The sequence below is a fragment of the Oncorhynchus kisutch genome, linkage group LG14, assembly GCF_002021735.2.
Source record: "Oncorhynchus kisutch isolate 150728-3 linkage group LG14, Okis_V2, whole genome shotgun sequence".
Taxonomy (NCBI): domain Eukaryota; kingdom Metazoa; phylum Chordata; class Actinopteri; order Salmoniformes; family Salmonidae; genus Oncorhynchus; species Oncorhynchus kisutch.
Window position 1 is genome coordinate 51824229 of NC_034187.2, and position 24903 is coordinate 51849131.

The 24903-nt window shown below is 41.8% G+C and overlaps 1 protein-coding gene across 1 annotated transcript; it reads right to left on the reverse strand.

Moving 5' to 3' along the window:
• Nucleotides 1-242: 242 nt before the first annotated feature.
• Nucleotides 243-11378, reverse strand: spaca4l (sperm acrosome associated 4 like). The gene is made up of 3 exons (XM_020500620.2): nucleotides 10986-11378; nucleotides 3226-3336; nucleotides 243-2716 (listed from the first exon to the last, which is right to left on the reverse strand). Exons 1-3 carry the CDS (start codon nucleotides 11035-11037, stop codon nucleotides 2490-2492), a joined length of 390 nt encoding a protein of 129 aa, XP_020356209.1. The 5' UTR covers nucleotides 11038-11378; the 3' UTR covers nucleotides 243-2489.
• Nucleotides 11379-24903: the final 13525 nt, after the last annotated feature.

Here is a 24903-nt window from a genome sequence, read left to right on the forward strand (position 1 = left end):
GGTTATTAGCAAATACTGCTTGTACTTGACTACTGAACACATAGGCATGTTATAGAAAGTATGAGGGATGTGACAATAGAAATGTTTTGACAATGTTTTCACCAGCTTTTCAATTGGTATGAGTGGGCACTGGAGGGGAAGAAGGAAACCTCTATGTCCTGCTACACATTGAGGAATGGTTTGTTTGGGAGTGGGAAAAACATGACACCAATAGACAATAGCAAAGCATTCAGAAGGCAGGGGATTTTGTAGAAGTTTTAAACATGTATTGAATTCTTTCAAACTATTTTGCAGCCACACAGAGTATATACATTTCCAGTTTAAAAAAAGGTTTTACAAGCAAAAAAGTGATCATATATACCTAAATCAGTCAACCCATTTACCGTTAGTACACGGCTAACATTAAATTAGTACACAGTTCTTCCCAAACAAGGAAATACCACAGACAAATCTCAAATGAACCTAGAAAAGAATCCCAATAATAACAAAAACAAATAGCACTTAAAATATTTATTTAACTCTATATTGATACTGAACAAAAATATAAACGCAACATGCTTCAATCTTTTTTTTTTTACTGATTTACAGTTCATATAAGGAATTCAGTCAATAGAAATAAATAAATGAGTCCCTAATCTATGGGTTTTACATGACTGGGCATAGGCCTACCCAATTGGAAGCCAGGCCCAGCCAAGCAGAATGAGTTTTTCCCCCACAAAAGGGTTTTATTACAGACAGAAATATTAGTGTCATCAGCTGTCCAGGTTGCTGGTCTCAGACAATCCCGCTGGTAAAGAAGCCAAATTCTCTGAAACGATGTTGGAGGTAGCTTATGCTAGAGAAATTAACATTACATTCTCTGGCAACAGTTCTGATGGACATTTCTGCAGTCAGCATGCCAAATTGCAAAACTTGGGACATCTGTGGCATTGTGTTGCGTGACAAAACTGCACATTTTAGTGGCCTTTAGTCCCCAGCTCAAGGTGCACCTGTGTAATCAGTTTCTTGATATGACACACCTCTCAGGTGGATGGATTATTTTGGCAAAGGAAAAATGCTCACTAACAGGGATGTACACATTTGTGCACAACATTTGAGAGAAATAAGATGTGCGTATGGCACATTTCTAGGATCTTTAATTTCAGCTCATGAAACATGGGACCAACACTTTACATGTTGCGTTTACATTTTTGTTCAGTATACATTCTAATCTTGCCAGACAAATACAATAATTACTTTAGGCAAAAAGGAATTCAATTCAATTCCTAGTCAACACAAGTTGAACCACATTGTTGTTTGCCCTTTCTAGAGAGAGATGGATGCCTTGTTCAAAACAACTGAAAAATAGCTGGTCAAATCATGACATCAGTGATCTTCGGGTCAGAAAGTCTGAGCTCTAGAAAGAGGCCCGAGACAGAATTCCAATTTGGATTATCGTTCAGGCAGATTTTTCCTCAGTCGGAGCTAGTCCCCCCCCAGAGTTCCCAGTTGTTTTGAACTGACTGAAGTCGGAGATCTGAGAGTTCCCAGTTGTTTTGAACGTGGCAAGACAGAACAGTCAAGCAATTGTCCCTCCTTCCTTTGGTCTAGGTCAGGGGTGGGCAATTCCAGTCCGAGGGCCTGATTGGTGGCACAGTTTTGCCCCAGCTAACACACGTGACTCCAATAATCACCTAATCAATTGTATTAATCAGCTGTGTTTGCTAGGGATGGGGGGGGGGGGGTGTCACCAATCAGGCCCTCAAGGACTGGAGTTGCCCACCCCTGGTCTAGGTCATCACGTAGCTCAAGAATGGGGGCAACATGAGGTCACATGGCAATTGCATTATTCATTGTAAACTGAGTGATCAGTAGAGCTCCCCAACAGCAAGTGGGGCTGGATAATGGGAGAATTAACAGTGAACGTCAATTTGAAATAGTGGTTAGAAATAAGCATTCGTAACTAACACCAGAGATAGAAAATAGTCTGTTAGCTGAGCTCCCTATTGAAGATCAATGAATTGTCAGTATGAACAGTCATTGGTTATATAATGCTGACTGACAGATTTCCATCCCACTAAAGTGTCTGAAGACATCTGCTCAATTATGTTAATAGAAACTTGCCAATTGTACATGAGCATTCCATACAAAACAGTTTAAATTCAATGCTTTCCATAAGTGCAACTGAATAAGGGTCTGTGTGTAAACTAATCTGTGTTTGAACTGCATTTCCAAGTGAGCCATAAAACAAATTGAGAAATTTCCAGAGGCATCAAGGACAAATCAAATTCTTTAATAGAAATAATTTAAAAGTTTAGCTGGTATATATATACACTTTAACAGATGTTTCTCCTTGGCTTAAATTATACAAACGTAATGCAGTTCTTATACACACAGACAGATTGGTGCTAATGTTTGATGAGTGCGTGTGGGTGTGTGAACCATCAACCTACATGTATATCAACCTCTGCATATGTATGTGTGTAGGCCACATAGAGGGATTCGCCCCTTTACACCAGGACTTTGGTCATGAAGGCAGTGGACAGGGTGGCGAGGGCCAGGGGCAGGATGCTCATTCGGGGTAGGCCCGGGGCAGTGTTACACAGGTCCGTGTCACAGCAGGTCTTCATTATGTTGTACGCTGTGTGGTTGGAACTGATAGGGAAATCGGTTGTGGTCGTCTTGTTGCATTCATTCACTTTCAGGCAGCCTTTCATCTTGATGTCCAGAACCTTAACTGTGGATGAAAAGGAACACAGAAAAAACTGAATTACTTAGGCTTTGTCGTGCCAAACGGCACACACAGTAAGGCCTCTTAAATTGACAAACTATGAAACGCAAGTTGTTTTTCATTAACTTTTGCCGCAAGACAGAATGCTGGAAAGTGACATTTAAGCATCTGCAAAAGGAATATTTGTAGCTTGTCTTCCTTCCTTGTTTGCTTCTGAAGAGGACAGAGGCACTATGGGGTGTAAAAACATACTAGCCCAAACACAATTACTTACATTCAAACTTGTCTTTTCTTACCAACACTGATTTTGTTGATAGCTGCTTTGAGGAAAGTTCTTACTTGCAATGACTGCAATATGTGTTTGTTTATCTACAGTACCTTAGTTGAATGCACTGACTAATTCGCTCTGGATAAAGTGTCTGCTAAATTATTACAATGTAATTATAAGACACATATGAGCCACCTATGACTAGTGTCTCTGCCAGGCCTTGGGTCCTTTGATCTTGGGTCCTTACCTGCCTTTCCGACCCCGCTGAAACAATTCTCCCCGGCATTGCAGTCGACTTCGGTGGTGTAGCACAAATTCCAGAAGCCCAAGTCACATTTGTAGCACTTCAGAGCCTGGCCTGGGATAACAGAGATGGAAATAAATAAGCAATATATTACCATATGCCATTCTACAAATTCTCTTCATGTTCAAGTAAACATTCTTGTAGACAACTCCCTTGACCGCTTTGTTGATGCAATCCTAAGTCATTGGGATGGTTTGTCTCTAAACATGGGATGGGCCAAACAATGGTTTAGCCAGTTGACACTCCCCGGTTTTGCTGACTGTGCACTTTAGTGGATGAGAAGCCCAACCTGCGCAAGTTCTTATGATGTTAGTTCATAGAAGGGCATAGTTGTTTGACAATATGCCCACTTCTCAAAATACAGGGTGAATGCTTTGAGTGTAGCCTTAACTCTTGATAGGGACACACAAAATGGCTGCTTCCCAGTGAGTGCCACTCCAGACAGAGAACCAATTGGGTCATGGAACTACCCTTTGGCCCCATAATTCTTATGCCCTTTATAATGAGTAGTTTGGTGCTTTTAGGGGGTGGAGGAGGAACGGTCCGCCATAAACGACATAATTAACCGAATGACAGTGAGACCCATAAATTCAACCAATTAGTTGCAAGATGGAAAGTCCCTGGGCAAGTTCTGACTTCTTATGCAAATAACTCTACAGACACGCAAGTACCTAAAGGAGTTAAAAACCTGCCCATGAAGTCGTATTTGTGACAAACTCATCCCATGACTGGATCCATCATGGAAAGGCATACGTTTATAGGTGACGTGCACACATTGACACAAAGTAAATACACCATTTTGTTTGTTCCTTGTTTGAGTAAAGTCACTCAGTCCATTTGCATTCATGCCATTCAAGTGGAAGACGTCGTCATGGGACGATTCTACAGAACAGCATAGCTGCCATTTTAAATGAGCGATGCATATTGGTCACATTTAGGTACCAACTTCATTTTTAAGAGGGAAAACATGGCGTGGCCTTCAGTTATGAATGTCTGGTTGACACAACAACAAATAATCTAAGCAATTTGTGATTGAGCCAAGGAACATTGAGCTGCTTAGCAAGGTTGTAAAAATGCCATGCCAACGCCTGACCCCCCCCCCCCCCCTTCCCCTTCCAAAAACTGGTTTCGGTCACACCCCATGGAAAAGGAGTTCACAAGCGACTCGGGTTACAAAGAATGCCACTCCTGTTCCAAACAAACAAGTCATACACTGAACAAAAATATAAACGCAACATGTAGTGTTGGTCCCATGCTTCATGAGATTAAATAAAAGATCACAGAAACATTCCATACGCACAAAAAGCTTATTTCTCTAATTTGTGCACAAATTAGTTTACATCCCTGTTAGTGAGCATTTCTCCTTTTCCAATATAATCCTTCCACCTGACAGGTGAGCCATATCAAGAAGCTGATTAAACAGCATGATCATTACACAGGTGCACCTTGTGCTTGGGGACAATAAAATGCCCCTCTAAAATGTGCAGTTGTGTCACACAACACAATGTCACAAACATCTCAAGTTCTGAAGGAGCCTGCAATTGGCATGCTGACTGCAGGAATATCCACCAGAGCTGTTGCCTGAGAATTGAATGTTCATTTCTCTACCATAAGCCGGCTCCAACATTGTTTTAGAGAATTTGACAGATTAGGGCCTAATACATTTATTTCAATTAACTGATTTCCTCATATGAACTGCAACTCAGTATAATCAATTAAATTGTTGCGTATTTTTGTTCAGTGTACATTGAGTGCATCCCCACAATCCAACCAAATGACTCACATTGATCACATGTAAAGAGGGACGCAACAGAATCTCTTTGTCGGCTTGGGTGTCCACTTATATCAAAGACTATCATTATGTGATCTTGCAGACATCGATTCAGCTTCGATATAACTTTATTTAACAGGCATCGTTTACCTGAGTAGCCTGCTCTCTACGTATAAAGTAGAAAATATATACACATGCGCAGAATGTGGTCTGCACATGCACAGAAGCTTTGGGAACTTTAGTCTGGTGGACTAAAGATCCCAAAAAAGTAATTGCCAAGTGATATGATCATTCAATCAATGTTTGAATTCCATTCTTTAGGTTCAAATATCAAATAAGGTGTCCTTCCGGGAAGGACAAATACATCCTTGAGAGAACGCAGATGAGTAAGACATGCCAGCGCACAAGTAAACTTCCACTTGTCAAACACCCTCCCACTCAAGAATGCTTTCACCAAAATGTATTGAGGCTGCGTTTACACAGGCAGCCAAATTCTGATATTTTTCCACTAATTGGTCTTTAGACTAATCAGATCAGCTCTTTTGACAATAATCGGTCAAAAGATCAGAATTGGGCTGCCTGTTTAAATGCGGTCTAGGTGGGGGTTCCCGATTACACAGATGAAGTTTTAAAAAGCTATTTTAAATGGAGAGTCTATTGACCACACTTTTTAGTTCAGGAATAGGTTTAAATCTGCCTGGGAAACCGGCCCTTAGAGTGAAAACAATCAGCAGTCCTCCATCAGAATGCCTCTTCCCCTACCATTACATACAGGCCAACATCACGTAAATGAGTCATGACATGATCCACATTTCTCGGTCAGCCTCTGCCTGGGGGTTTGGGGCCACGCCTTGACTTTATCCCCTTCAGAAATCCTGTCAAATCGGTTCCCTTCGCAAATGTCACACCACCAATCTGTCACCGCCTCATACACACACACTCATACAGGTGAAACAGGTGACAGTCAGGTTTCGCAAACAAAGCTGCCTCTTGGCTTACACACTTGGCTGTACTCTAGCCACAACAGGTAATTTACAGAGGCAATGAGGGGTTAAGTTAAGGAGGAGCGCCCAAGCCTTGATTGGGTAATACGGAGCACAGGGAAATGAGTCATACGGATGATGTTCACAATTGGTCTCCACCATCTCTCATTATTGTTACCTTTAAAAGGACTGAGGACACGGTGCCCATTGAGTATGAATAAACAGTTGCTCATACAACTCACGCAAAAAAAGCTACAAGATAATTATCCTGTGGCCTATGACTATCAATGTGTTTTGCTTTTGTGCAGACCACACATTGTCATTAGAAATGTTCTTGATGATTATTATTAACCCTATGGTTTGTGTTGTATGTACCACATAAGGGGAATCATTATTACATGGACAAAATGTGATGCCGACATAATTACACACAAGAGACAACTATTTGAGGACATTGGAATCATGGGGAATTTTGCTGGCCTCTAGCAACATTCAAGCATCCGGGGGGGGGGGGGGACTGACTGACCTGACCATCAGTTGTATTGTCCCCTGTACAGTCCCCAGGCAAATATACACTGAGTGCACAAAACATTAGGAACACCATCCTAGTATTGAGTTGCACACCCTTTTGCCCTCAGAACAGCCTCAATTCAATGGGACATGGACTCTACAAGGTGTCAAAAGCATTCCGCAGGGATGCTTCCCAGAGTTGTGTTAAGTTGGCAGGATGTCCTTTGGGTGGTGGACCATTGTTGATACACAGAGGAAACTTTTGAGTGTGAAAAACCCTGCAGCATTGCAGTTTTTGACACTCAAACCAGTGCGCCTGGCACCTACTACCATACCCTGTTCAAAGGCACTTTCATCTTTTGTCTTAAAAATCCTTCAACCTGTCCCCTCCCCTTCATCATTGAAGTAGATTTAACAAGTGACATCAATAAGGGCTCAGATTTCACCTGGTCAGTCAATGTCATGGAAAGAGCAGGTGTTTCTAATGTTTTGTACACTCAGTGTATGTTTTTGTATATTGTCTGGTGTTTTTATGTCATGTAATGAGTTTTTACACTGGGGACATACTGGTGGTGGAATTGGAAGGAACAGTAACATTATTAACAAAGAGGTTGGGTATTGTGTATTTAATGAAAGAACCAATGCTGTATTGTGTAATTGGCCAAATAGGAGAGCAGATCAAGTTACTCTGTTCAATTGGTTTCAGATCAGGGCCCATAACCACAAAGCCAAGTACCACAGTTCAAATCAGACTACTGTTGCACTCTACAGTTCACTCACTGCAACTACGTCAAAGGAATTTATAAGTTCATTATGAGACCCCATGATGATGGGAACCATGGATACCATAACCGGGATTCCAAAACACCAAACATTGGTCAAAATGTATTTCGATAAATCCTCTTCAAAGTAAGGCATTTGTGTTGGGATATTGATATGCGAAACAAGTCTTGATACAGATTTCTAAAAATAATACCAAAGTTGTCCACATGCTGGCAATGTTGCCTGAGACTGCAATGGTGTGTCCTGTCTTCTAACCAAGAGCCTGGATCAGAAGTATTCAATGGGGATGCTAATAAATCAAATCAAAAAGGTATATTTGACAATTACAAAATGCTGTTGTCAAATCAGATCTAGAGCCAGTCTTCACAACCCTAATTGAGCAAACACGTTTTACCTTGAGGGTAGTCAGTAATATATACTAGTTTTACTCCATAGTGTCCCTGAAAGGTTTAAACTAATGACTTCCTGTAAATCGCCAACACCTTCCACCCACAAGGCTTAGGACCAAACACCTAACCTTAACTGCTTTCTTAATGTCGCTGTCACAACATTAACACTAAATTGCAAAATTGAGCTCAATCTAACTGAGTTACAGACAACTCCCTTTGGCCTGCTCTCCACACAGTATACTAAGAGGCTCATTAGCCTACACATCAGCCAAGTGATTAGAGTCACGGCATCAATGTAACTGGCCGTGAATCAAACCTGTGACACCAGGGGTGTATTCATTAGACAAAGACCGTAGCAAACGGTTATAAAATGTTTGGCAATGGAAACGTTTATTCCAATCTGATGTAGGCCCCTCCCCATTTAATTCCTTTTGGCTCCTAGGGAATACACCCTAGGAGCCAAAACTGGGGTACGAGCATTGCTGTCAGGGGTACGCCCATTAAAAATGTGATTCACATATAAAATCTATAATTTTTAATATATATTTTTTTAAATAAAAAATAAATAAATGCCTACACATTTTCAAACAGTCCATTTATATTTTCCAACAGGGCTATACATTTGGGTGAGGTTTTTTCTCGCCTGAGTAGCCTCGTTTCACTGCCAAAAATAAAATAAAATCATCTAGTGTTCAGCGAAATAACAACAGTCAAATATAGGTGGCCTAGTCAAATAATTACCATCCAATCACTATCTGTTACTCTCTCGTGGGAATTCCATTGACAGTCCGTATGTAGCCAAACGTAGATGCTGCTCATTCTGTTACCTCGACAATTGATAAATGGTTAAAAAAAAATTACGCCCACATCCAGAGACACATAATAGCTCTACAGGCTTGGACAATGCCAGGGGAAAAGGCAGAAAAAACTATACAGACAATGGCTTCATCAAACAACACTTTCACGACGCATTAGTGACACGGCAGAAGATTTTGAAACAATTACTTCGCATGCAAGCCAGTGAATTCTATGCATTTACAGCTGGATGAGTCAACAGACGTGGCGGGCCTGGCACAACTCCTGGTATATGTCCGTTACATTTCTGGGGGGTCAATTAAGTAAAATATCATCTTCTGCAAACCAGGACAACAGGAGAGGATATTTTTAAAGTACTGGACAGCTTTGTGTCATCAAATGGACTTTGGTGGTCAAGATGTGTTGGTATCTGTACTGATGGTGCAAAAGCCATGGCAGGGAGACATAGTGGAGTGGTAACGCAAGCAGATGCTCCCGACGCCACTTGGGTACACAGCAGCATCCACCGAGAGGCTCTTGCTGCCAAAGAAATGCCTGACAGGTTAAAAGACATTTGAGCCACGACAGTGAAAATGGTTAACTTTGTTAAAGCAAGGTTCCTGAACTCTCGTGTATTTCCTGCACTATGCAATGATATGGGCAGCGCTAGATATCATGATCTGAATCTAGGATTACAGGGACTCTCCGCAACTATATTCAATGTGCGGGACAAAATTGAGGCTATGATTAAGAAGCTGGAGCTCTACTCTCTCTGCATTAACAAGGACAACACACCGGTATTGCCATCATTGTTAGATTTTTTTGTGCAAATTAACTCAATCTTACGGACAATGTCAAATGTGATATAGCGAAGCACCTGAGTTAGGTGCGCAATTACGCAGGTACTTTCCCGAAACGGATGACACAAACAACTGGATTCGTTATCCCTTTCATGCCCTGCCTCCAGTCCACTTACCAATATCTGAACAAGAGAACCTCATCGAAATTGCAACGAGCGGTTGTGTGAAAATTTAATTTAATCAGAAGCCACAGCCAGATTTCTGGATTAGGCTGCGCTCAAAATATCCTGCCTTGGCAAATCACACTTAATAAAACACTGATGCCCTTTGCAACCACGTACCTATGTGAGAGTGGATTCTCGGGCCTCACTAGCATGAAAACTAAATACAGGCACAGCCTGTGTGGAAAATGATTTAAGACGGAGACTCAATACAACACAACATTGCAGAGTTATATGCATCCTTTCAAGCACACCCTTCTCATTAACCTGTGGTAAATTATTCACAATTTTCGATGAACAAATAGGTTTTATATGTAAGATGGTTAAATAAAGAGCTAAATGATTATTATTATTTGTGCCCTGGTCCTATGAGAGCTCTGTCACTTCCCACAAGCCGGGTTGTGACAAACTCACTCATTCTTATGTTTAAGAAATGTATCATATATAGAGTGTGTGTGTGTGTGTGTGTGGCAGGCTTACAATGATGGCAAAACAACATTTGAGAGTATGCTGACCCTGGTGCTAGAAGGGGTACGCAGCTGGTTGAATGTTGAAGGGGTACGGGACTATAAATAGTTTGGGAACCACTGCCCTACACTCAGAATGACTGATACTCTCCAAGTTAAGGGCCAAAAGGGGAAGCCAGCAGAACTACATTTCCTCATGTCTTAGTTTCACTAAAATGTTTTGTTAGGGAACCTATGCAAACGTTGTATGAGATCGTGTTCCCGAAAATATTTGGTAAAGGTCATGATGAATACATATTCACAATTCAGGAAGAACTCTATCAAGGTCGACAACTGCAGAAAATAATATAGTAAGGGTGTGGTTTGAAACTTAAGATGGGGACAAAGACTTGTTTAGCGGAACTAAGTGATCTCAACTATGGGTCATACATTAAGGCAAGAATAAGAGTTTATTTAGTCTTTACAGTTGAATATTCTGAACCATTCGCTCAGAAAGGTTCAGAAAGTTCCCCCAAATTACATAATGGTTTCCTTACCCTGTAAACGGTCTGTGGACATTATTTTTTATTGTAACCTGCGTATGGGAGAATCTCAACCTTCAACTAAAAAACACTAGGCTGCGTTTACACAGGCAGCCCATTTGAGATATTTTTACACTACTAATTGGTATTTTGACCAATCAGACCAGTTCTTTTGCAAATAATTGGGCAAAAGATAAGAAACACCGGTTTAAGACGTCCACATTTTCTAATTGGTTGTATTCGGGTGTAAAGCTTGCCTATTTATATGATAAACTATAATGCCGCTTTACAATACATTGAAAGTATACATAGCATTCGAATTATGAAAAAACGAACATCATTTTGACTACCCAACTCATTACAATCGTATCAAACATTTAGTTTTGGCTATCAACATGATAGGTTACCTAAACAACGATTGAAATAAGCAAACAAATACAGTTGACAAACAATTTTATCTTACCAACTGAAAAACACAGGCCAACTGCGAAAATGCTGAGAAGAATTCTGTTCATCTTGGAAAATGTAAAAAAAAAAGATCAGTGTCGACAACTTTACCAGAGTTTTTTCCGTGCCGCTATATGGACAGTTAGCTAATGTGATCAAACATCAAAATTCGTCACCAACTCGCTATTTATGATCTCCCACCCGTTTTCACAGACACGTCACCGTTATCCTATTCAACATAGAAGTGTCTGGGCCACGTTCAGTTGCTAAACGTTCTTGAACGTTGCCGATATAATTCCATCAAGAGAGCGGTCCCACTGAGCACAAACGTAAAGCCAATTCAACCTGTGTCAACATGCTAGAATAGATCACTGTCTGAAGTTGTCTGAACAGAAACGATCTTCCTCCGGCACTAAGAGAAACACAATTATTTCCGTTATTGGCTTGGCTTCTGCAATGCACGATTGCTATTCTGTTTTGTTTGCTTGTTTTCCTGGTAACACATTGGGCACAAACTGGTGCAATAACGTTGTTTCAACGTAATTTGTCAACTAAGTGTGACGTGGAATCTACGTGGAAAATACAAAGGCTTTGAAAAGTCATCAATTTAAAAATTTAAATGGGTGAAAATTCAACCACAGGATTATGTCATCATGACAACCAAATCTCAACACAGACAAACCTTGAATAAAACATGTTGTATTTAGAACAACATCAAATGTTCAATGTTATATCCACTATTATGAAGGGAAAAAACGATAGGCTGGGCAGCACCTCCTATTGGAGAATTGATCTATCTACATCTACCTCTTGGCCTCCCATCCAAGGTTTTAACCAAGCTCAGCCCAGCTATCATATTTGTCACTGACTATTACCAACATACTATCCTGAGAATGATTGTTGAGACATCTCCACTTAAAGAAATGAAATATGTTCACTGTTGCTACGGAAGACATTCCAAAGGGTAGGCTTAACAGAGGAAATGAAATGTGACCATACTTTATCAATCATCAATGATGTTATTTAGGCCTACAGTATATAGCATTTGCAAAGTCATCAACAGATACTGTCTCAATTCAACCCAGAATTAACAAAAAAACAGACAATAGGCCTAGTGTTTCAAGCTCTGGTTGATGTCAAATGTAATGATATTTAGTACTATTCAATTGTTGTCAACACAACCAAATATCAACATTTGAAGTAGATGTATTAATTCCAGTGTGTGTAAAAAAATAAATAAAGGTATATGTTGGATTCACATCCTCCATCTCAACCAAAAAATGTAAATTAAAGAATAGGACTAAAACAAACTTCATATGAAGTATGATTTTATTTAGTCCTATTCTATCATTTTTGGTTGCGATGGGTCTGTGACTCCAACACATCAATTAGTAATCGAACGTATCAATTAACACAATTCAACATAATTGTTTTAATACAATAAATGGCCCATTAACTTATCAAGAAGTTAACAAATTATATGTTGGAGTAGGTACATCTCCTATAAATGTTGGTATTTATCCATTTGTTTGTCATTTAGCAGATGCTCTTTTCCAGAAGCAATTCGGGTTAAGTGCCTTGCTCAAGGGCACATCAACAGATTTAACAGATTTTTCACCTAGTCAGCTCAGGAATTCGACCCAGTAACCTTTCAGTTACTGGCCGTCAATCAAACACAATTCAATATTACTTTTTTAATACAGTAAATAGCCTAAAGTTAAGGCTATAACCTCACAAAGTAATCGCACATTTAACCTTAAAATGAGTAACACATCCATGGCCACATTGAGGTTGATCTGCGCAGAATTTCGAACGGCATTGATTACTTGTACTTTTAATGTCATCTCAACTGCAATCCAGGTCATTTGGTTCTGCTATTAGATGAAACACATTAATCTGTTGTATAAATAAACAAAATATCTGACATTGTATTCCCATTTGAACTTTGATGTGCTTTTAAATGGTTGAATGTGCAGTGATAGACATTTGAGTGACCACTTAACCAAAATTCAGACATTGTTTTTCCATTGAAATTTGGATGTTCTTTTAGTTGATTGAAAGCATAGTGATAACACATTGGAAATTCAACTAACTTTTTAGTGGGTGACTATACATTAGGTTGTAATCTTTGATCAAGGACTCAATCAAATATTACCCAATTATCCACAATGAAATGAAGTAGTGTGCCCAGTCAGAAGTCTGGTCTTGCAGTCTGTGCAAGCATCTCTAAATTGTGCTCATGATATGTCAGCTTTCAGGTTTGAGTCAGCAAAAGACCAAACAGTTAGCAAATTAGTTAACATTGACTCCCACCAGTGTAACTGGAAAAGCAAATATTGGTTACTTTTGAAAAACTGCTTGAGTTAATCTTGAATCATTGTTTCCCTACCCTGTTGCAAGATTTTCGGTGATTGAGTAAATATTGTTTGTGATACTGTATGCATTTGCATGGTCGGTGACCTTGAGCAGGAAAGACTGTTTGTGGCTTTAAGGAGCGTTTGTGTCTCCTCTTCAGAGGGAAACAGTTATGAAATGCCTTCATCAGAGTCATTACCTCAAACCCTGAATGCAGTCTTTGTTTTGCCCACAGATCCCAGAGTCTCTGACATGTTTCTCAACTGTTGTCATTAAAGCAAAGGGCATTTGGGAGTGAACAACAATGCTAATCTCTCTTCTGATCAGTCACTGCAGCAGAAGAGATCCCAGGAGTTATACAAGAGAGGAGAAATGGGAGTATGGAAAGGATTGGAGAGGTAGAGCTTTTGATTATAATGTAATTGTGGACAATAATTCCTCCTCCAAAGGCGTTTTTTTCTGGAGTTGCAGCTGGCTTAAAATTATTTTGAAAAACAATTGTAAGAAAGAGCCTACTGTAGATCTTAGGACTAGGAGTAAGATATATATTATTTTTTTGCAGAGGAAAGGGTGTGGTGAAGCCAGCAGGCTTGGTGAGTGAACATGTCACATGACTCTGTGAGCAACAGGCATACTGTCACGGATAATGTGCTGTTACACTAATTGTTTTTCATTGTTCCAACTTCAGAGTATACATGCATTTCCATACAACATAACATATGCAAGCACACACTCAAACACAGATCGACTGAACAAGCTTTTGAGGATTCTTTTGGATCCTCTCATACAAATTCAATCACTCTTATATATATTTTTAAATGACTGTATGTCACCCAATGCAATCCCTTGAGGCTCTACCCAGAAAGCAAACACTTGATCACAAAAACACAATTGTTAAATAATGGTCATATCAGTAAGAAACAAAGGCGAAACTTGTTGGCCTCCTGCCCAGTGTGCCCAGGGTGGTGTGAGAAGAGACCAAGGGAGGGACATAGCCTTACTCCTGATGCTGTGGTTAAAACTCCTGAGTCATGTAAGCTCTCCTCCTCTCCCTGGAAAATGTGACAGAGACAGGGCAGGCACATGGTTGCATACTGCTCATTTTACTAAAGAGGAGCAGCACTGTCTTTTGGGGGGACAAAGTAGAAGACAATAGTCTTCATTTTTTAAATTTGACCTTTATTTAACTAGGGAAATCAGTTAAGAACAAATTCTTATTTTCAATGACGGCCTAGGAACAGTGGGTTAACTGCCTGTTCAGGGGTAGAACAACAGATTTGTACCTTGTCAGCAGGGAGATATGAACTTGCAAACTTTCGGTTACTAGTCCAACACTCTAACCACTAGGCTACCCTGTCGCCCTGCCTCCCCATAACATATAGTCCACTGGCAAGGCTTCACAGTTTTGGATTTTGCCATGGCATTGGTCTTTCTTGTTTACACAGAAAAACACATTAAGGAAAACATTTCAGAGATTAAGCAGATTATTTTACTTTTTAAATATCTTATAGAGTACATACAGTTCCGTGAAAAAGTATTGGCCCCTTTCTGATTTTCTCTATTTTTGCATATTGTCTTATACTGAATTTGATTAGATCTTCAACCAAAACCTAATATTATATAAAGGGAACCTGAGTCTACAAATAACAAAACAAATGTATACTTATTTTATTTATGTAATTAACAAAGTTATGCAACACCCAATTCCCCTGTGTGAAAAAGTAAATTGCCCCCTTACACTCAATAACATAATGTGCCACCAAATGCTTCCTGTAGTTGTAAATCAGTCTCACGTCGCTGTGGGGGAATTTGGGCCCACTCTTGCATGCAGAACAGCTTTAACTCAGTGACATTCGTGGGTTTTCAAGCAGGAACTGCTCGTTTCAAGTCTTGCCACAACATCTCAATTGGAATTAGGTCTGGACTTTGACTAGGCCATTCCAAAACTTAACATTTGTTGCTTTATAACAATCTTCATGTAGACTTGATTGTGTGTTTTGGATCATTGTCTTGCTTCATGACACAGCTGCACTTCAGCTTCAGCTCACAGACAGACGGCTTGACATTCTCCTGTAGAATTCTCTGATACAGAGTGGAATTCATGGTTCTTTCTGTTAAGGCAAGTCGTACATGTCCTGAGGCAGCAAAGCATCCACAAACCATCACACTACCACCACAATGCTTGACCATTGGTATGAGGTTCTTACTGTGGAATGCAGTGTTTGGTTTTCACAGTAATGCATCTTCTTTCAAGATAATTTTTACCTTAATACAACAATTAAGGTCAAATATATATATTGTTTTATATTGTAAAGTAAGATAATCGTGAAGAAAATGTACTACGTCAAAGTGGAGATTACCTCAAATGGCGCTGCCCATGCTGTCACAGATGCAATAATGGCACAGATACAATGAGATGAGTCCTCAATCTAGTCCTCAATCTATCCCTATGAAAATGTAATAACTTCCTGTAAAGAAATAAGCCCTGTATGAATTGTCACAAACATGTGACGCACCACATTGCCAGGAATTAAGACACACAAAGTAAGCCCTTAGAATAGAAGAGGTTGGATATATTAGTCACACATTCACACACACACATTTTACCTCAGAGCATGTGCTTGCTCGCCCGTATGCATAGCAGAGGGAAGACATTTAGAGTTGGGTTGAGAGAAAAAAATCCCCTTCATAATAAAGCATTACATGCATCTATAATTGCATTTGTGTAGTGGCATACAGTTGAGCAGATGCGTTTCCATACACGGGGGACATTATTTAGCAGGTAAAAAAAAAAAGAGCCTTCTATAAAGACATTTCTATGTCATTTACATGAGAGAAGGCGTTAGCGGAATCATTTTGAATGCCATACAAATGAGTGAAATGAGTGGCTACTCTGGGTTCCATAGCTGCAGGCAGAACAGTTTAAACTGGGGCAGCAGCACGACCAAGTGGACTGGGGACAGCAAGGAGTCATCAGGCCAGGTTGTGTAGAGACATGGTCCTAGGGCTCAGGTCCTCCGAGAGAAGAGAGAAAGAGAACGAGAGAGACAGAGAGAATTAGAGGGAGCATACTTAAATTCACACAGGACACTGGATAAGACAGGAGAAATATTCCAGATATAGCAGACTGACCCTAGCCCCCCAACACAAACTATTGCAGCATAAATAATGGAGGTTGAGACAGGAGGGGTCGGATGACATTGTGGCCCCGTCCGACGATACCCCCGGACAGGGCCAACCAGGCAGGATATAACCCCACCCACTTTGCCGAAGCAGGGCTGGGCTATCCTCACCATAAGGCGATCATACTCCAGTATATTATGAGTACAACAAATCAGAAGACATATTGTGAAGATATTGTGAACAGTAATGTTTGTTATTGTTAGTAATACTGTTATTGTTCTTTAATGTGTTCAGACATTAATTTGGTAACATGGTAAAGTGTTCGTATGTCGTTTCTTTACTAATAAAATCATACCGATCAGTTTTGACCGGGAACACAGATGTTATTTTGTGCCACTATTATGGTTTCAAAATAAAATGTCCTTGTTAAACTCTGACAAAGTAGTCTGATAAATAGCACAATGTTTAATCTGAGTATTTGTTATAGTCAAAATAATACATACATTATGCTTCTTTTTTTTTAAACTCAAAAACAACTTGTATGAGCTCAGGTCAATGAGGCCTACTGGCCATAAATAGCAAATAGATATTCAAAACGTGTAATGTTCATAAGAACTTAAGTTGATAAAAAGATTTAACACAACATTAGGTGATAATATATGTATTTATAATCAGTTATAATGGGGTGGTCATTTTGGACCGGAAACACAGAACTAATTAACATGAAGCGAACACAACAGGAGGATTAAATACATAGTATAGGACAAAAATAACTCAGACTATCAGGAAAGGTGCCATTACTAGTAAGTACTGTCGTGAGGTTAAATGGGTTGGGATGTTCAACCTTCCAAGGCTGAGCTGAGAAAACCCCTACAAAAACAGGCGTTTCCTACCTGTTACATTTGTCGTCACAAAAATATAAATCAAACTGTTTTTCCTTGTTGAAAAATGGAAGAGGGGTCAGAGGCTAAGTTAGAGATGGAAGATTTAAAAAAAGTTGAGATTGCTGTTGCAATGTGGAGCACTGCAGCAGACCCGTGAAGATCAGCGAGAAGCTATGTCGCTGGCACATGCTGTAATCGAGCAGCAAAAGAAGGTTTCTGCACCAACTGTGTACATTCCTTGAGAATGAAAGCTACCTGACTTCAGTGTGCTGATTAGGAATGGATTGCTCTAGTAAAGTTGACCAGTCGGGTTTCACGTGTGCCAGTGAGTGATTGGGCTGAGCTAATCAAACAGCACCTGAAAGGAGAGGCCAGTGCAATTGTGAAGCTAATGTTAGAAGATGTTGCCAGCATTTTTACACTACAAGAAGCTGGCAAAACCATTTGGGCTTATGCATGACCTGCAAACAAAGTTAGAGTGAGAAAGAAATCTCAAACTGAAGAAATACAGCTTGTGTTGGAATTCCGGGATGACGCCTTGCATGCTCCGAGGTGGCATAGCAGTTCAGACGTCTTTTGTCCTCGTCTTGTCGTGTCCTGTATATATATATATATATATATTTACAACTTTTTCACATACATTTTATTTTTATTTTCCATCAACTCATCTTCAAAACACTCTCCTGCAACCCGCCTCACCAATGTATATTTATAAAAAAGTATTATTTACCCCAGATCTGTAATCCTCCAAGAAGCTAGCCAGAAACTCCAGGAGGCTGGCCTGAAACTAGCCAGAAGCTAATCCAGAAGCTAGTTCAGAAGCTAGTTGGCTCCTTTACTGGCAAGTCGTTGGTGTTCAGCTAACCACGGTTTGTGGTCATCGGCTATCCTTTGGCTCGAAAGTCTATCGCCAGTTCTGTACGGCGCAGCGCGGCTCGGAGCGGAGCATACCGGACCAATTTTTCTCTCCATGTCCCTGGATTTCGACTGCTCTCTGGACATTCATGCCCAGATCTCACAGCTAGCTAGCTGCTATCCGTGTGACTGTCGGCCTTCGTCGATTCCGGAGCAAACATCAATTGTTCCGGAGCTAGCGGGCTCCGTCAATCACTCCTGAGTTCCATCAATCGCACCTGGGCTGCGGTCGCCTATCCGGACCCGTTTTGCTGCCTTCGCGGAGCCCCACCGGGCCTTCACAACTGGACTGCCGACGTTATCTACCCGAAGGAGTTATTCGGCTGGCTCCTCCGTCGCGACGTTACCTGAACGCCCATCTGCGGCCTGCTAACCGTTAGCAGCCGGTAAGACAGCTATCTGAATAGACAATCGGACAATTTTTTTATATTTTATTTTTTATTATTTTTTATTATTATTATTATTATTATTATGTTTTCTTCTTGGGCCTCTATAACTATATCTATTGTTTTTATTTTTGTTGTTGTTGTGTGATTTGGATTGATCCCCTCTACCACACGGAACCCCACTAATCTACTGACGGAGCGCAGGAGGTGGCTAACAACAGACCTCCATCCTATGCTAGCTTGCTACCGATGCCCTGGCTAGCTGTCTAAATCACCAACCAACCTCTCCACTCACCGGACCCTTTTGATCACTCGACTAAGCATGCCTCTCCTTAATGTCAATATGTCTTGTCCATTTCTGTTCTGGTTAGTGTTTATTGGCTTATTTCACTGTAGAGCCTCTAGTCCTGCTCACTATACCTTATCCAACCTATTAGTTCCACCACCCACACATGCAATGACATCTCCTGGTTTCAACGATGTTTCTAGAGACAATATCTCTCTCTTCATCACTCAATACCTAGGTTTACCTCCACTGTATTCACATCCTACCATACATTTGTCTGTACATTATACCTTGATGCTATTTTATCGCCCCCAGAAACCTCCTTTTACTCTATGTTCCAGACGTTCTAGACGACCAATTCTCATAGCTTTTAGCCGTACCCTTATTCTACTCCTCCTATGTTCCTCTGGCGATGTAGAGGTGAATCCAGGCCCTGCAGTGCCTAGCTCCACTCCTATTCCCCAGGCGCTCTCTTTTGACGACTTCTGTAACCGTAATAGCCTTGGTTTCATGCATGTTAACATTAGAAGCCTCCTCCCTAAGTTTGTTCTATTCACTGCTTTAGCACACTCTGCCAACCCGGATGTTCTAGCTGTGTCTGAATCCTGGCTTAGGAAGACCACCAAAAACTCAGACATTTTAATTCCAAACTACAACATTTTCAGACAAGATAGAACTGCCAAAGGGGGCGGTGTTGCAATCTACTGCAAAGATAGCCTGCAGAGTTCTGTCCTACTATCCAGGTCTGTACCCAAACAATTTGAACTTCTACTTTTAAAAATCCACCTCTCTAAAAACAAGTCTCTCACTGTTGCCGCCTGCTATAGACCACCCTCTGCCCCCAGCTGTGCTCTGGACACCATATGTGAACTGATTGCCCCCCATCTATCTTCAGAGTTCGTGCTGCTAGGCGACCTAAACTGGAACATGCTTAACACCCCAGCCATCCTACAATCTAAACTTGATGCCCTCAATCTCACAAATAATCAATGAACCTACCAGGTACCTCCCCAAAACCTTAAACACGGGCACCCTCATAGATATCATCCTAACCAACTTCCCCTCTAAATACACCTCTGCTGCCTTCAACCAAGATCTCAGCGATCACTGCCTCATTGCCTGCATCCGTAATGGGTCAGCGGTCAAACGACCTCCACTCATCACTGTAAAACGCTCCCTGAAACACTTCTGCGAGCAGGCCTTTCTAATCGACCTGGCCGGGGTATCCTGGAAGGATATTGATCTCATCCCGTCAGTAGAGGATGCCTGGATATTTTTTAAAAATGCCTTCCTAACCATCTTAAATAAACATGCCCCATTTAAGAAATTTAGAACCAGGAACAGATATAGCCCTTGGTTCTCCCCAGACCTGACTGCCCTTAACCAACACAAAAACATCCTATGGCGTTCTGCATTAGCATCGAACAGCCCCCGTGATATGCAGCTGTTCAGGGAAGCTAGAAATCAGTTAGAAAAGGCAGTTAGAAAAGCCAAGGCTAGCTTTTTCAAGCAGAAATTTGCTTCCTGCAACACTAACTCAAAAAAGTTCTGGGACACTGTAAAGTCCATGGAGAATAAGAACACCTCCTCCCAGCTGCCCACTGCACTGAAGATAGGAAACACTGTCACCACTGATAAATCCACCATAATTGAGAATTTCAATAAGCATTTTTCTACGGCTGGCCATGCTTTCCACCTGGCTACTCCTACCCCGGACAACAGCACTGCACCCCCAACAGCAACTCGCCCAAGCCTTCCCCATTTCTCCTTCTCCCAAATCCATTCAGCTGATGTTCTGAAAGAGCTGCAAAATCTGGACCCCTACAAATCAGCCGGGCTAGACAATCTGGACCCTTTCTTTCTAAAATTATCTGCCGAAATTGTTGCCACCCCTATTACTAGCCTGTTCAACCTCTCTTTCGTGTCGTCTGAGATTCCCAAAGATTGGAAAGCAGCTGCGGTCATCCCCCTCTTCAAAGGGGGGGACACTCTTGACCCAAACTGCTACAGACCTATATCTATCCTACCGTGCCTTTCTAAGGTCTTCGAATGCCAAGTCAACAAACAGATTACCGACCATTTCGAATCTCACCATACCTTCTCTGCTATGCAATCCGGTTTCAGAGCTGGTCATGGGTGCACCTCAGCCACGCTCAAGGTCCTAAACGATATCTTAACCGCCATCGATAAGAAACATTACTGTGCAGCCGTATTCATTGATCTGGCCAAGGCTTTCGACTCTGTCAATCACCATATCCTCATCGGCAGACTCGACAGCCTTGGTTTCTCAAATGATTGCCTCGCCTGGTTCACCAACTACTTCTCTGATAGAGTTCAGTGTGTCAAATCGGAGGGTCTGCTGTCCGGACCTCTGGCAGTCTCTATGGGGGTGCCACAGGGTTCAATTCTTGGACCGACTCTCTTCTCTGTATACATCAATGAGGTCGCTCTTGCTGCTGGTGAGTCCCTGATCCACCTCTACGCAGACGACACCATTCTGTATACTTCCGGCCCTTCTTTGGACACTGTGTTAACAACCCTCCAGGCAAGCTTCAATGCCATACAACTCTCCTTCCGTGGCCTCCAATTGCTCTTAAATACAAGTAAAACTAAATGCATGCTCTTCAACCGATCGCTACCTGCACCTACCCGCCTGTCCAACATCACTACTCTGGACGGCTCTGACTTAGAATACGTGGACAACTACAAATACTTAGGTGTCTGGTTAGACTGTAAACTCTCCTTCCAGACCCATATCAAACATCTCCAATCCAAAGTTAAATCTAGAATTGGCTTCCTATTTCGCAACAAAGCATCCTTCACTCATGCTGCCAAACATACCCTTGTAAAACTGACCATCCTACCAATCCTCGACTTTGGCGATGTCATTTACAAAATAACCTCCAATACCCTACTCAACAAATTGGATGCAGTCTATCACAGTGCAATCCGTTTTATCACCAAAGCCCCATATACTACCCACCATTGCGACCTGTACGCTCTCGTTGGCTGGCCCTCGCTTCATACTCGTCGCCAAACCCACTGGCTCCATGTCATCTACAAGACCCTGCTAGGTAAAGTCCCCCCTTATCTCAGCTCGCTGGTCACCATAGCATCTCCCACCTGTAGCACACGCTCCAGCAGGTATATCTCTCTAGTCACCCCCAGAACCAATTCTTTCTTTGGCCGCCTCTCCTTCCAGTTCTCTGCTGCCAATGACTGGAACGAACTACAAAAATCTCTGAAACTGGAAACACTTATCTCCCTCACTAGCTTTAAGCACCAACTGTCAGAGCAGCTCACAGATTACTGCACCTGTACATAGCCCACCTATAATTTAGCCCAAACAACTACCTCTTTCCCAACTGTATTTAATTTTTATTTATTTTGCTGCTTTGCACCCCATTATTTTTTATTTCTACTTTGCACATTCTTCCATTGCAAAACTACCATTCCAGTATTTTACTTGCTATATTGTACTTACTTTGCCATCATGGCCTTTTTTGCCTTTACCTCCCTTCTCACCTCATTTGCTCACATTGTATATAGACTTGTTTATACTGCATTATTGACTGTATGTTTGTTTTTACTCCATGTGTAACTCTGTGTCGTTTTATCTGTCGAACTGCTTTGCTTTATCTTGGGCAGGTCGCAATTGTAAATGAGAACTTGTTCTCAACTTGCCTACCTGGTTAAATAAAGGTAAAATAAAATAAATAAATAATAAAATCGGGAGATGAAAAAGACATCACTTGGTCAGAGGTGGAGGAGAACCACGCTCTAACCCCGGCATTGAACAGCAACAAAACACGAGGCACAGTGAGTGCAGCTGCGGCAGTAGCGCAGTCATCTTCTATAACCATAGAGAGGCTCCAAGAAGCAATTCAGAAGATAGCTGCTCGTCGCGAAGATCTGGTTCAGGAAGTTTGCCAGACCAAGAGAGGGCGAACCCCCCAAGATGATCAGGTCCCATGCAGGAGAAATCCACTAAGACAATGGTAGATATATCTCGGTGGGGGTTCAGGTAGAGACTACTGGGAGGACCATGCCATGTTGGGCCAACTAACAGACACTGATGACCAGGATGAGAGAAGCCCATCAACCATCAGTAGTCAGTCAGCTGTTTGCAACTCTTTGAAAGAAACCCAGGCTAGTCAGAATTCTAAAGCTTTTGGTAACTCTGATAGTTGACGTGGCAATCGCTGGAGTCTAGGCGAGGTGTTTACTTGATACGGAGTCAGAGGTCACCACTATTACTGAGACACACTTTAAGAAGCACGTTGGGGATGGTGATCCAGAACTTGTGTGCAAATTGAGTGTGTCTCCCTGCCGCCAACGGGCTGGAGATTCCTGTTATAGGCTGTCTGGAGACAAACATCGAGTGCATGGGAAGAACCCTCCTTGGGAAGTGTCTTAATCTTGAAGAATCCTCCGTCTGAGAGAGAAGAAACGAGGGGTACCCGGCATCGTGGGAATGAATGTCCTCAGCGACATTCAAGGACTCCTTGTCTTACCAGGAAGGGGTGACAAAATTAGATCGCCATCAACTGGCTCGAAAGAAAGCAATGCTGAAGGCCATCATGGCGAAAATTGAGAGGCAGACCAGTTATGTTGCTCCAACAGGTAGGATTGGCTTTATAAAAGGTAGCTGAAAGTCACAATCCCTCCGTACAGTGAGAAGATCGTTGAGGGTCGATTCAGAGTTCCTGCGACGCAGAAGTGGCAGGTTTTGGTAGAGAAGATGGCTGGGGCGAACCTGCCAAATGGAGTCCTGTTGGCCAATGTTCTTACCCACACCCATGAGGGCAAGGTGCATGTGAGACTGCTCAATGCTACAGACAAGACTGTTAGGCAGCTGCCCCAGATTAGACTGGCTGAAATTTGCAAACCCCTGGAGGTTCATCTGAAAGAGCCAATTACCATTGAGGTAGAAGATAATGCCCTGCACATCCAGGTGCTGAACAAGGTTGAAACTGGCGTAACCAAGGTAAAGGCTGACGTCGTACCTGTGTCAATTGGAGTGAACCTGGAGGGCGTTGTTGGAAGAGCACAAGGATGTATTCTCCAAGACCAAAAATTACGCTGGCCATGCAACAGTGGTGATACATTGTATACCAACGGGAGATTTACGGAGCCAATTAAACAACGACATAGATGGTTCTCACCTCAAGTTCTCCAGAAAGTAAAACAGGTGTTCAACTTGGTGTCACAAGGAACACTGAAGGGAAGTTGCAGTCGGCAGGATTCGCTAGCATTCATCTTCATCAAGAATGGTCGTGTACTCGTGTTGCGATTATAGGAGGTTGAATCAGGTGACCTGCAAGGATGTTTACCCCCTTCCCCATGTGGAGGAGTTCCTAGATGCTTTGGGCAACTCCTGCATCTTCTCGACGTTGGATACTTCCAGGTTAAGGTGAGTGAGGATCAAATGAAGACTGCTGTGACCACTCCCTTTGGCCGGTTCAAGTGGAACCGTATGCCCGTCGGGTAATGCAATGCGCCGGCCACATTCCAGTGCCTCAGAAGACCTGGCCCTTGACTCTGCTAGTGTATCCGGATGATATTGTTTTTTTCAAAGGGTTTCGATGAGCACTGTGAGAAGTTGGATGTTGTGTTCACCAGACTGAGGGAACACATGACATTAAAGCCGAGAAATAAATGCTTCAGAGTTCACATCTCAACATCAACTGCGTTCATGGTCAAATTGCTGCAAAGAAACTACTACTACAAGGACACCAATAATAACCTTGCTTGGGCCAAGAAACACAAACAATGGACATTAGACCGGTGGAAATCTGTCCTTTTCAGATTTATGGTTCCAACCGCTGTGTCTTTGAGACGCAGCATAGGTGAACGGATGAACTCGGCATGTGAGGTTCCCACCACGAAGCATGGATGAGGAAGTGTGATGTGGGGGTGCTTTGCTGTGACACGGTCAGTAATTTATTTAGAATTCATGTCTGCAAAACGCCAGCCCATTATTTT

What these genes read in the sequence shown, in the direction of transcription:
- spaca4l (XM_020500620.2), bottom strand. Translation starts at nt 11,037, where the DNA reads ATGAACAGAATTCTTCTCAGCATTTTCGCAGTTGGCCTGTGTTTTTCA. An exon ending in TGGCCTGTGTTTTTCAGTTG is followed by an intron (nt 3,337 to 10,985) that starts GTAAGATAAAAT and finishes CTGTTATCCCAG; the next exon opens with GCCAGGCTCTGAAGTGCTAC. An exon ending in CAGCGGGGTCGGAAAGGCAG is followed by an intron (nt 2,717 to 3,225) that starts GTAAGGACCCAA and finishes TTTCATCCACAG; the next exon opens with TTAAGGTTCTGGACATCAAG.